The following is a 12,603-nucleotide window of genomic DNA, read 5'->3' on the forward strand; positions in this document are numbered from 1 at the left end:
AGGAAGGATACCACTGGCTGCTCCCCTCCCTACGAACCCCTCTCCTCCCCATCTGCCTGTCTGGCCCCATGATCCTGCTACCCTGCCTTCCTTCCTTGTCACAAGACACTGTCCCTCTGGAACTGCAATCCAAAAATAGATCCTTTCTTCTCTTACGTTGCTTTTTGCCAGGCTTATTCTATCACGGCCCCAGAAACATGACTACCAGACCCGCTCGGGAAGAATGCCGGGCCCCCACCTGCTAAACAGAGATTGGAAATAAGCCATTACTATAATGCTGTTCTCTGAAACGCGCAAGCAGGTTATTCTGTGTTTTGCTCTATTTTATTAATTCCAAAGCCATATCTCATAAAGTCACCTGCCAAACACAGAGATCAGGCATAGGGGATGAAGGTGAGGGGTGTAAGGGGGGGGAGGGAGGAAACACTCCCAGGTATATAGTCAAAGCCTGGGAGTGCAGCCAGCCAGCCATGGAGGCTGCATAGAGGGAGACAGATGCTGAAGATGGCCAGCACTGTGAGCTCACGTGGCCTGCTCTTTATGGCTCTTCACTGGCAAGACCATAGCCCACAACCTTCAGTATAGGAGCTGGTACACCATGCCATTTTCCTTGGAACCGGTGACCAGATACCGATTATCAGAGGACATGTCACAACACAGGATGTCATAACACTCCTCTACCTAGAAAGAGAGGGGGGACACCAGAAAGGGGGGGGGCGGTGGGGCTTGAGCCAGACACGAGGGACTTCATGTTTCAAAGTTCACGTAGACTCAAGGTTTCACTGGGTCACGGGCAAAGCTCAAAGTAAAGACCATGAGGTTCACCGACTCAGCCCTCAGTCTCTCCCACTGTAGGATGCCTTCTCAGTGGTGTTTTCCAGCTCCCTCTCAGAACCACCAGAACCACAAGCTCTGAGTGTCGCTGTGTGTACACTCCCAGGGCCCCCTGACTCCCCACCTCCGTACCTGGAACAACCTTCGTAGAGAGGGCGCCGCTAAGCAGTGGATCATGTCATCCAGAGTGGCCACAAAATAGGTCCCTGGCAAGGGGAAAGAACAGGTGTGGAGGAGGGGCCGGAGGCCCAGCCTGCGTTCTTGAGTCCATCCAACTGTCCTCAAAGTAGACTAAGGAGAGAGCAGCTACCTCCTCTGCCTCAGCTTCCCTGCCTTATGGAAACCAGATGAGCATACCCCAGAGCCATCCGTTCACCTGCTGCCGCTCCGGCCCCATCCCCAGGACACGGTAAGTTAGTGCTAAACAAGGGGCCCACGAGAAGGAACTCCTGCAGCGGCTGTCTACCTGGACCTTCGGGCTGCCTTCTGTGTAGGGGAAGCCCCTGAGGTAAAGGGAAGCAAGAGGAGAGGGAGCCGCCTGGCGTCTGACTCACCACAGGATGCAAACTTGAGGTTGTGGTGTTGAATGTATCTTTGGACAACAGCTTTATATTTCTCTTCCCGGTGGGCGTGTAGGATGACGATGTCACTCATCTTCAAGCCCGCTAGCACCCATTCCTCACTGGGGTCGTGGGTAATGCTAAGAATCTATGGGGAGAGCCGGGTAAGTGGCACAAGATTGCCAGCGCCGCCGCCCCCCCCACCACCCCCCCGCATCCAAGCCCGCCCCTCCCCCACCCCTGGGGTTGAACTTGCTCCTGGAGGCAACCAAGCAGGCACCTCATGACATAAGTTGTGTTGCTGCAGCTTCTTGTAGCTCCTCAGGTCCCAGGAACACAGGGTGGTGTCTTCACCACCTGTCCAGAACTTAAAGCCTGTGATGTCCACACAGCGGGACCCATAGCAAGGCACTTCGTGTTTCCTGGTGGGAAGACAATTCAGAGGTTTTCCAGAAATGTTTGCTCCCTAGCCCAGAAGTTACAAAGTCCCCAGGTGTGCTTTCCAGGCATCGCCCTACTGCCAAGCAGGAAAAGTGGGGGGCGTCTCACGATCGAGCCCTTCCCAAGGGAGACCCTTGCGGCTCTGGAGAGGGGCCTACCTGATCAAGATTTGGTTCCGCACATCCCAAATCTCCACGAATCCTTTGAAAGAAGCCAAGCAGATGTGGGCATCGGAGGAAAGGGCCAGGGAATAGCACGTGGGGCCCGTGGAGGCCATCTGGGCCCTGATTTGGGGGGTGGGCGCCAGGTCCCAGAGAGTCAGAGCCCTGGCCACTCCCCCTGTGATCAGACTCTGCTCATCGGGGAACAGCTTGCACGTAAGGACACGGTTCCGAGGGTCCTGTGGGAAGGACACAAGTTGTCAACGTACTTTCGGTGCTAAGGACAGAGACAACTGACCTCCCTAAGCCTGATTGCCAGCCCCTCACCTGAAAGTCCATCTGGGCCTGAGGTGCTCTGTCTGAGGCGTGCAGCGCATCTTCATCCCACACCCTGATGTAGCCAATGCCACATGTGTACACGTGGTGTGGAGCACTGCTGACGGCAATGGCGTTGACTTGCTTCCCATGGCGGAGAGTGCCAATCCTCCAGGAGCTACGTGGAGACTTCCACTTGACCACCGCCTCATCTGGAATCGGAGGCTGGAGAGAGGGCGGGACCGCTCTGTCCTTACTCCCCAAATTCCAAAGCTTTCTCATAAGAGTTTGGGCCTAGGGGCCCCCAAGTCACATTGTCACATCTTCTGAAGAAGTGACACTGGGATAAAGGTTCTACTTATCAGAACGGTAGAACAAAGAGAGTAGCCTCATTAAGAAGGTGGTGGTATCCCAGGCCACCACTACCTAAGAGAAAGGGGTTAGGGGTGTGCAAAGACGCCACCTCTGTATTAGAGGATGAGTAGGAAAGGGGGAGGATGCCTGGGCGTTGAAATCACAACATTAAGGTACTTACAATGGTGTTGAGGAATGACCAGACTTCTCTGTTGAGCAAGGACGAAGAATAGAACTGGCCTGCAGGGAAACAGCCACACCCACCTCTCATGGACAGGGTCTCATAGCCACACCCACCTCTCATGGACAGGGTCTCACAGCCACACCCACCTCTCATGGACAGGGTCTCATAGCCACACCCACCTCTCATGGACAGGGTCTCATAGCCACACCCACCTCTCATGGACAGGGTATCACAGCCACACCCACCTCTCATGGACAGGGTATCACAGCCACAGAGACACAAAGTCAGATAGAAAGCTGCTCTTGTAACACCAAACCAGGTGCCTCATCCACCATCTAGGATCCATTTTGGGCCACATCCACTCCCTGCCCACACGGCCACAGCCAGAACTTACCAGTCGCGGCTCCTGGTTGAAAGCTATGACAGAGAAGGCAGAGATGATGGCCTGAAGTCCAGAACTTAGTGCCAGGCCCTCTCTGCCTAGAAAAGTCCATCACTGCCCAGCCTCGCTCATGACAGCCTTACCTTGAGCTGCTTCCTCCTCCTGGTTCTGCCTCAGAAAACAACACGGGCTGAAGCCCAGATGTGTCCTGGGCCTGGGGGTCCCACCGCTGCTGGGTCATACTGTGCATCTCTTCAGAAACAAGGCAACACTGCTTTGAGGAACATGGGGGCAGCTGGAGCATCCCCTGTGTACTGTCCATTTGGTGTTGCTCTTGTTGCCCATGACGAGGAAAAACACCAGAGTTTTCTGGCATCTTCTTTATCTCCTCTGATTCATCATAAATTCTGAGGGTCCTGAATGAGTCCTCCTCCTCTTCACTCATATTCTTGGGTCAATCAAGTAAATGGACCATCTGGCTCTAGGGACTCAGCAAACAGATCCTGGGTTCCCCATACATCCTGATCTCCTGCATGACGGGAGAGAACAGGAAAGGGCTGGAGAAATAGCTCCGTCGTCGGTAAACGCTTGGTGCCCGAGCAGGAGAATCCGAGTGCAGATTCCCAGGCGCCACATAAAAAGCCAAGCATGGGACTATGATCCTACTGCCAGGAAGGTGGCGACAGAGGACCCCTGGGGCTTGTTGCTCAACCATTCTTCCTGAATTGGTAAGCTCCGGGTTTGGTGAGAGACCCTCGCAGCTCTGGAGCATACAGTATAGCAACAGACGTAGAGAGACCCTGCCTCAAAAAAGGTGGAAAAAGAGAACCAATTCCAGAAAAGCTGTCCCCTAACCTCTTCATGTGCTCTGTAGCATGTACATATTCATATCCACATATGCATCTCACACGCGCACATGCACACGCACAATCACCCCCAAAAAATGCAACTTCAAAAAGGTAGAGCATGGTTGAGGAAGACAGTGACATCAACCTTTGGCCCACACACACACATGCACACATGTACACACACACACACACACACACACACACACATGCATACATGTACACACACACACACAGAACAGAGGCAAAAAGAAAAATCAGGTAAATTGCAGAGTCTGTTCAGAATGTTCTGAGAACACCTCTCCAGTGTCAGGCCTTGAAAGACATGGACTGTATTTCTATGTAGACAAAAATCAAACTCACCCTTTAGTTTGGACACACCCATTTCAAATGTAGTTCATCTCCCAATGTACCCAAACCCTAAGGCGACGGGGCTTCCATACACAGGCCACGGGGTGTCTCATGGGGGCAGCCTGGAGGAGCTTGGGACCACGAACCCAAATATAAGGCATTCTTATTCGGTAAGAACAAACTGCAGATTATGAGGACTTGGCCTGGCAGTGATTGCTGCACCCTGAGATAATTCTAAGACGGGAACAGGCTCACACCTGCTGGCCAGAACACTCTAGAAGGCTAGCAGCAAAAATGATCCACGGAAGACACTGCACTCAACTGCAGCCTGTGCAGGGGAATCTGTGGATTTAAGACAGGCCAGTGTCCTAAGATTCCTCTCCACTCTACGCAACAGCTAACTCTAGAAATGTCCCTGGGAAACCCCAGGTATTCTGTTAAGAAAACCTAACAAACCTCAGGGACGGGTAGCCATGGAGAGGGATTCTTAAGTGGTTTTTTAAAATTCATTTATTATCATATATACAGAGCTCTGACTGCATGTACACCTGCAGGCTGGAAGAGAGTACCCAGATCACATTATAGATGGTTGTGAGCCACTATGTGGCTGCTGGGAATTGAACTCATGACCTCTGGAAGAGAAGTCAGTGCTCTTAACTGCTGAGCCATCTCTCCAGCCCCTCTTCAATGGTTTTGACAGGCAGGCTCAGTCCATGGCTCTCGCTAAAGGCTCTAGCAAGCCTTCAGAAGAACCCTGGCACCCTGCCGATGGTTAGTTTTGTTTTTGGCCCTGAACTAATGTTTTACATAGAAGATCTAATTATATCCTTCCACCATATGATCTAAATTTATGGTTGGCTGGTTGTTGGCTTGAAGGTGGGGCGGTGTGCTGTGAATAAACCCAAGGCCTCCCCTGCACATGCTACCGAAAGCAGCGTGTCACTGAGCCCAACCCCCAGCCTTTCGGGAACCATTTTATAGATACTGTTTTGAGACAGGATCTCATTCTGTAGCCCAGGATGGCTGCAAACTCCTGACTATCCTCCTGCCTCAGCCTCCCGAGTGCTAGGGCCCGTTTCATAGACTTAAGAAGTGAAATGCTGAACAAGTGAGCCCCCAGGGCAAGTGGCTGGAAAGCACAGAGCATCCTCACACTGCGTTCTCTCTGGCTCACTTTCCTGCTGCCCACTAGGAGGAAAGCATCACCCACCACAAGAACCCAAGCAATCGCCCCAACACAGTGCCCCCACCTTCACAAAGCTATTCTCTAGACACAAGTGGATATGTACAGATGGTGTGTGTGTAAGTTAAAACACAACCCAAACAAGTGAAGACCAGTGATGTAAGCTATAGCCATCCCCATAGTGGAATAGTACACAGTAGTTTTTTTTTAAAAAAACATAAGTACATATTCTCTAGCATGGAACATTTCATGGTATAATATTAGAGGGGCGGTTATAATATGTTCAAAAAATATGTAGAAAAAAAGGATAGAAATTAGAATTTATTTTAATTTATGTTCATATGTGTGCAAGAGATTAAGAAGAATAACTGTGATTCCAATATGGAAATTTAAAAACAGGAACAAGGATCAGGAGAGGGATTAGTCACAATAAGACCCGATATTGTTTTTTCTTCTTTGGGGATGCTTCAGCCATGTTAGAAACTGTTGAACCAGGGGCCAAATGACTGCTCCTCTTCCCCAAATCATTGCCTCGTGATTCTTAATTAGTTCCGTCATTTCTTCACTTGACATATTTTCTCTGCATGCCATCAGGCTTCCTTTAACTAGGGACACCTGGGGCTCGTTTAGCCCTAGGGAGAACGGGCAGAGGGGGTATAGGCCACCTGCATCTCGAGGATCCCAAAGAAGTGGGGCCCTGCTGCTAAGTCCTCTTATAGAGGTTGGGTAAAGCTTAAAGTCAGTGAAACTACTTAACCAGGGCTTCCGACTCCAACCTAACCAGGCTTTCACCATAAAAATAAGGCATGACCTTTAAAGGAGCCACGTCACAGGTTCCCCTCTCTTCTCTCCAAGAGTGAGCAAATCCGCACTCACAAGCACTCTGGGGTGGAAAACTCACTTCAGAAGGCAGGTCAAAACCTAAGAATTGAGAGCGGGAAAGACCCAGCTAGGTCTGGATGCACCCGGGGGTTGGATCGGGGAGTGGGGGTCTGCAGCCGAGATGCCTAGCACTTGTGGTAAACAGGGGACTAACAAATACTGAAGGCCTCAGTGAGAACCGGGTCAGGTGTCTAGATCCTGAATGGCTGGTCAATGCCAGGGTGTGGCCACACTTGCGCTGAGCTCTTGTGTCTTTCGCTGGAGAACAAGGCAGGCATCTCTGCACACAAGTTCATCGGATAGAGTGAGAAACTTCAGGGGATGAGCCTCTGGGTTTCAGCTGAGCCATAAGAGCCAGTACGTGGTTAAAAGGCACTTGCTGTCTAGTTCCCACCTCTACATGAACTCCCTTTGTTCTTGGGCAGATCTTCAGCACAGGGAATTAGCGGAAAGGACTGACGGGGGGGGGGGGGGGGGGGGGGAAGGGGACGTCCCCTCTCCTCCTCCCTGTTCTGGCTTCGCGCCTGTTTTTACCAGGGTTTTTCTGAAACAACCCGTTAGAGAAACCTTGCATTTTCGGTGGCTGTCTTGTCAAGGGCTTCTTTCATCTGAGCATCCATCAGAGTCCTCTGGAGGGCTTGGTGGGAATGGCAGCCCTGTGTCCCAAAATTTCTGATGCACAAAGAAGAATCTGTGCTTCTCACCGGGTGCTTGGGGATGATGGTGGAGGGTTGGGAGACATGGCTGCGGTGATTAGAACGGAAGTGACGATGGAGGTGATGAGGAAGATTGGTGATATTGGGATGGGAGTAGTGATGGAGATGGTGGTGGTGGTGGTGATGGTGGTGGTGGTGATGCTGTAGCAGAGGAGGTGGTTGGTAGTGATAATTGTAGATGATGTTACTGCAGTAGTGGTGGTAGTGGTAGTCAGGGTTGTAAAACCGCTGACAATGATAGTGGTAATGTCATTGTGGTAGTTTTGGTGACAACTGGTAATGTGACCGTAGTGATGGTGACAACAATGGTGATGTGGTAGTGAGCATACTGATGTTGGGTACGGCTGTTGGTTGGAGCAGCACTTCTTGTCCTGGGTTCTTGCTCTTCCAAGCTCAGCATCTTGACCAAGAGTAACGCTTTGCCTTGTTGAGGCATCTCCATTGGACTGCTGGTCTAGTTCTTGCCCCGTGAGCTTATTTTAAATGATGTGTTTGGCTGTTTTGGCTGCATGTGTGCCTGCGCACCACATGCGTGCAGTGCTCACAGGCCAGAAGAAGGCGTCAGATCCTTTGTGACTGAAGTCATTAGATGGTTATGAGCCTCCGTGCGGGTGATGGGAGTCAAGTCTAAGTCCTCTGGAAGAGAGCAGCCAGTGTCCTTAACCACTGGGCTATCTCTTCAGCTGCCCCTGCCCCATGTGACTTTTAAAAATATTTGAAAGAGCTTTATTGAGCCATAAGAGTTGCTTATACATTCTGCACATATGGTATGGCTGGTGTGTGTGTGTGTGTGTGTGTGTGTGTGTGTGTGTGCTTGTCTCCCCCTTGCTGCCCTCTGTTCCCTGCTCAGTATTCTAACCTCCCCTCCATTCCTATACTATCTCAGCTACTGGCAGTTCAGTTCTATGGCCAAGGGCATAGAAGCCCCCCCCCCCAGTCAGGTCAAGGTTGCTGGAGTCAAATGCCCCTCATTGCTTCTCCTCTTCCTCCACCCTCCTACAGCAGGGTCAAGACTAGCCCTCCCGCCAGCACTTCCGGGTCTGTGGTTGTGAGTAGGTTCAGCTCCCTCCACAACCTCAGTTTCCTGACACATAGGCTTCCTCACAGGGTAGCCGTAAGAGTGGGCCTTGGACAGTTGGCAGAGTGCCAAGATCAAAACTCCCTTCCTTGACGAGAAATCGTGGCCTCAAGGCTGCACTCTCTGACCCTAGAGGACCTCCCCAGCAGCAGCCTCTGCCTCTCCTAGGCCCCTAAGGATCACTGAGCCCTAAATGAACATTTATTTACTCGGAATGTGGCATCACCGATGTGCTCTCTGATCTAGGGGGCTTGCCCCCTTCCCACACCTATCCACTCAGAAGCAAGCCTACTCCTCCTCCAGAAACAGAAGTTTTGTTTTTGGTTTGTTTTTTTTTTTTTTTAACATTTCCTCCAGTCTTAGGCAAGCTGTTTATTATTAGCTCAATTTTCAGATGGGGAAACTGAGGCTCAGGCTGGTAACTTATAATGAAAAGGTTCTATAACTGGAGAACAATGGGAGTTACTCAACACTGTGGTGTCACTGAATTGCATATTTTGTAGAGTTAAAATGGTGGATTTCATGTTGTTTTGTGTGTTTTACCCCCCCCCCCAAAAAAAAGAATAAGGAGTTAAAGACCTGTAGGTTTTACAAGCCTTCTTCCTCTCCATCCAGTGACCTCCAGGGAGTTTGGCCTGTGGTTTCTTACCTTTACAACTCTGGGAAGGCCAGTCAGCTATAGACATCCCCTACCCAGGGAATACAGTCAAATGAAGGACGCAGAGGTGAAGGTGTATTCCAGCTGGTGGGCAACACCTAGGTCATACCAGAAGAGGTTTGGCCTGCAGGCCTTTATTTGAGATCGTGCCCTCTGGTGGACACGTGTAGAGCCCCTCAAATCTATTTTCCACCCGAAAAGACTCTTGAGGTTCCTGTGCAGTTCATTAGAGGCTATGCTCAGAGCACTGACACCCTCCCCCTTCCAGTCCCCCACTCTAGGAGCTTCTATTTCAACACAGTGCCCCCAAGTCACCTAGACACTTATTGATGGCTTATGTATAAGCGATCTTATCCATGGGGACCAAGCACTTCCTCACTCCCTGATACACTGTGCAAACATCTGCAGTTCCAAGTTCAGAGGGCAGAGGGCGGTAAAGAGTAGGCTGAGGTCACAGAATGGGGCGGGGAGGAGCGGGAGGGGGGGGTAGCGGGGGGGGGGGTGGCGGGGGGGGGGGACACAAAGGAGAGGTCACTTTTGGGAGCAGTGTTCAGGAGGGCCTCACTATTCGTCTGGTCGTCTGACGTCCCAGGGAACCTCCAACCCTCCAATCCTTATGGCGTCTCCTTTCAGACAAGCTCGACGATGGCGGTGGCCTCTCACACAAAGCGTTGTCCTTACCCACACTGAGACTGAACACTTGCATTCTGAATCCTACTATCTGCTTTCTGTCCAGGATTCCCTGTTTTCTTCCTAGCGATCTTTGAGCTAAGCCTTGAGCCGTCTCTGTCAGGGTCTTGAGGCGACACACCTCATCACAGCTCTTCTTGTGAGCTCCTCGGTTTGAGAGCTGTTTCATCACTGCACTGCTAGCCCGTGGGCTAACTGGGGTGCTCTACCCTCCCCCACCGCCCCCCTGCAGGACCTCTGGTTTCCGCCATCTCTTCAGTCTCCTCGCCCTAGGAGACCACAGGGACATTTTCTCAACCACCACCTCAGTCCCAGCTGCTCTAGGGTCCTGGGTCTGAGGCAGCTGTAGAAGAGCTTCTCCTCAGATTCAGAGCCAGGGGTGAGGGGTGGGGGGGGGAGCGCCTTCGTGTGGCCGACGGGACCTGGTAGCCTCACGCTGGTGACTTGGCAACTTGCTTCCCGCCCTTCTGGAAGCGGCCAGGCGAGTTGCTCCACAAGGAGGCAACAGGAGCGGAAGAGGACTCCTAATGGCTGCTGCCCGCCCTCCTCCCCGCGCAGGGCACCCCCAGAACACGCAAACAGCGCTCATGTCCCTGCCCCCTTGCACCATGACACCAGCAACAGGCCCAGACAGCCCTGCACGAGGAACCCCGAGAATGGCGGCATCTGTGCAGCTGCGTGCATGCGGCTCGGGCCTGCGCTGGGAGGAGCCCTCCGAGGCCCACGCACTGGTGACGAATGGGCGACCCCAGCCCCGGTGTGCCGTGGGGAGATAAAGACTGGACGATAGACTAGTCTCTTACCGTGACTGGCTGCGAGTCTCTTGGGGCACTTGCCGCCACCGGAGACACTTGAGGCAGTGTGCGGTTGAGGGAGGCTTCCTGGAGGCTGGGCTTGGACTGAGGGTGGGTGGGGTTTCCGCGGCCGATAGGGGGTGGGAGCCACACCTCAAGAACATGGCAGCCATTTGAAGACCCGCCCTGCTGTGGTGGATGAAACAGGAGCAGGAAGGAGGCTCTGATCCGACAGACAACGGAGTAGGCCGATGACTCCCACCTCCCTAACTGGTTCAGGCCTTAGCAGGGAGCCCCCAGGAGGCCTGAGAGATGCTCCACCTGATCTGTAGTGTGTGGGATTAAAGGAAACAGGGACCTTGCCCAACCCAGTGGCTACGTGCTTATCCCCCAAAAGGCCATTTCCCGTCGTCCGATTCTTGACTAAGCGGAAGGGGCTGGCAGGCATTCTGGAATAGAACGGAATGCTCCTCGGTTCCTGGTCAGGCCAGACAACAGCAGACAAAAGTGGCCAAGTGGCCTGGAGAGTTGGGGAGATTTCAGAGGCAGAGAGGTCAGCAAAGAGTCTTCTCAAAAGCCCCTCTCTGACCTAGGTATGCCCAGTTGTTTTCTGAGGGTGACAGGTTTGGGTGGGAGGGCACCCTCCACCCCTGAGACAGATATACTGATCCAGAGGGAGGGAAAACGATTGTAACAGGTGCCCATCTGGGCCTAGAGCTCCAGGTGAAAAATGTTACAGTGTAGAAACGAGTCTTTGGGGCTGAGGCTCCTCATTGTCACTGTAAGGCATCTACTAGACCCCGGTAGCTGTGGCCCGTGTACTCTGCCTGGTGATGCATGAGGTTTTGCAGACGCCGAATAGCTTTCTTTACCTGCTCATCTTTGGAGTCTGAGCAGAAAGACCAGTCCTGGACACTAACAAACCTACAGAGAGTGAGCAAGCATCACTGACCATCAAAGCATGGCCTTCCAGAGGCCACTTTCTCATATTGGCCAAGACTCTGAGCCCCAAGTTTACACATTTTCCCATTGGTGGCAGATCTGGGACATTAGACCTTCTGATTTCAGAGCGCCTCTATTTGTGTTTCGATACTACATCTGCATTGAGAACACAGGAAACAGGCCTGGGGGATTCCTGATCCATTCTTTGACTCCATCCCAGACACCAGCAGCAGCTGACCATGAGCTGATACAGGTGGAGCAAGCCCTGGCCATCTTTTGTGAGACAGAACCCACATGGTAGAGAGCCCATGGTAGACCAAAGTATGGATACCACCAAAGTCCAACTTGGTGAACCAATGAGTCTTATTGGGCTTACATACAAGAACAGAAATGACCCAAAGACAACTGCATCAACCAAAGCCCACCCATAGGTGACAGCTCACAAAGCTGGGAAGCTGGAGCACATCACACAACCTGCAGGCAGCTCAACAGGCGGAATAGTGGCCTTCCCAAGTACCTCAGTTGGTCTGTATCTCTCCCAGACAGCTCGACTGGTTTCTGCTTCTTCCAGGCAGCTGTTCTGGTCTCAGGGTCTCAGTTCAACTTCCTTCTGTCTGAAGGGAACTCGCAGCTTTTATTGCTTTCTCTAGTAGCAGGGAGGCCTGGTGAATCTACTCAGTTTTAGGAACTTCCTGAAGCTACTTTGAGTTGTTGACCTTCCTGCTTAAGGAGCTTCCTGCGTGATGAAATGTTTCAACTGATCTCTCCCCTGCCTGAGATTAGAGACAGGTGAGCCATTGGTTTGCTATGTGAACAACAGAGTGTCCCATCCATCCCTGGACCTGATTGGCCATAAGTAAACTAAGGACTTGGATCCATGGCTTGGGGCCTCTCTGGGTCTCACAGTGTATGGTTTGAAACTACCCAGACCCACAAGCAGCCAAGGGAAGGGAGGGTTCTGCTCCCTTCTCTCTCTTAGGTGTGATGGAGGAGGCAAGGCTTGCTTCTATCTGTCCTTAGTTCCCAGCAGCCCCAGGAGAGGGTCAGTTTACACAATGGCATCCCTGGGACACTCCACTGAGGGCCTGTACATGTCACAGGTGATAGGGATGGCTTCTTTGAAGTACACAAGACAGGACGCTTGGCCAGCATTGGTGGCTGAAGCTGTAAGAGCAGAGCAGACATGCTTTAGAGCTGTGGTGTGTTTTACATGTACTTCTGGGAGTCTGGGGG

General features: G+C 52.1%; 1 protein-coding gene across 1 annotated transcript; it reads right to left on the reverse strand.

The window, feature by feature from the left end:
* Positions 1-305: 305 nt before the first annotated feature.
* On the reverse strand, positions 306-10,601 carry TLE7 (TLE family member 7). Its single transcript, XM_084755794.1, has 10 exons — positions 10,438-10,601; positions 3,375-3,760; positions 3,244-3,266; positions 2,847-2,905; positions 2,324-2,536; positions 1,994-2,235; positions 1,675-1,816; positions 1,389-1,542; positions 967-1,040; positions 306-681 (listed from the first exon to the last, which is right to left on the reverse strand). Exons 2-10 carry the CDS (start codon positions 3,674-3,676, stop codon positions 577-579), a joined length of 1,314 nt encoding a protein of 437 aa, XP_084611920.1. The 5' UTR covers positions 3,677-3,760; positions 10,438-10,601; the 3' UTR covers positions 306-576.
* Between the last annotated feature and the right edge of the window lie 2,002 nt (positions 10,602-12,603).

This window comes from Acomys minous (assembly GCF_964271855.1).
Source record: "Acomys minous genome assembly, chromosome: 14".
Lineage (NCBI taxonomy): Eukaryota > Metazoa > Chordata > Mammalia > Rodentia > Muridae > Acomys > Acomys minous.

Coding starts and splice junctions, on each gene's coding strand:
- TLE7 (XM_084755794.1), bottom strand. CDS start 3,676: ATGAGTGAAGAGGAGGAGGACTCATTCAGGACCCTCAGAATTTATGAT. Junction 2,906..3,243: donor TCAACCAGGAGCCGCGACTG/GTAAGTTCTGGC, acceptor GTTTCCCTGCAG/GCCAGTTCTATTCTTCGTCC. Junction 2,537..2,846: donor GGTCATTCCTCAACACCATT/GTAAGTACCTTA, acceptor CCCTCTCTCCAG/CCTCCGATTCCAGATGAGGC.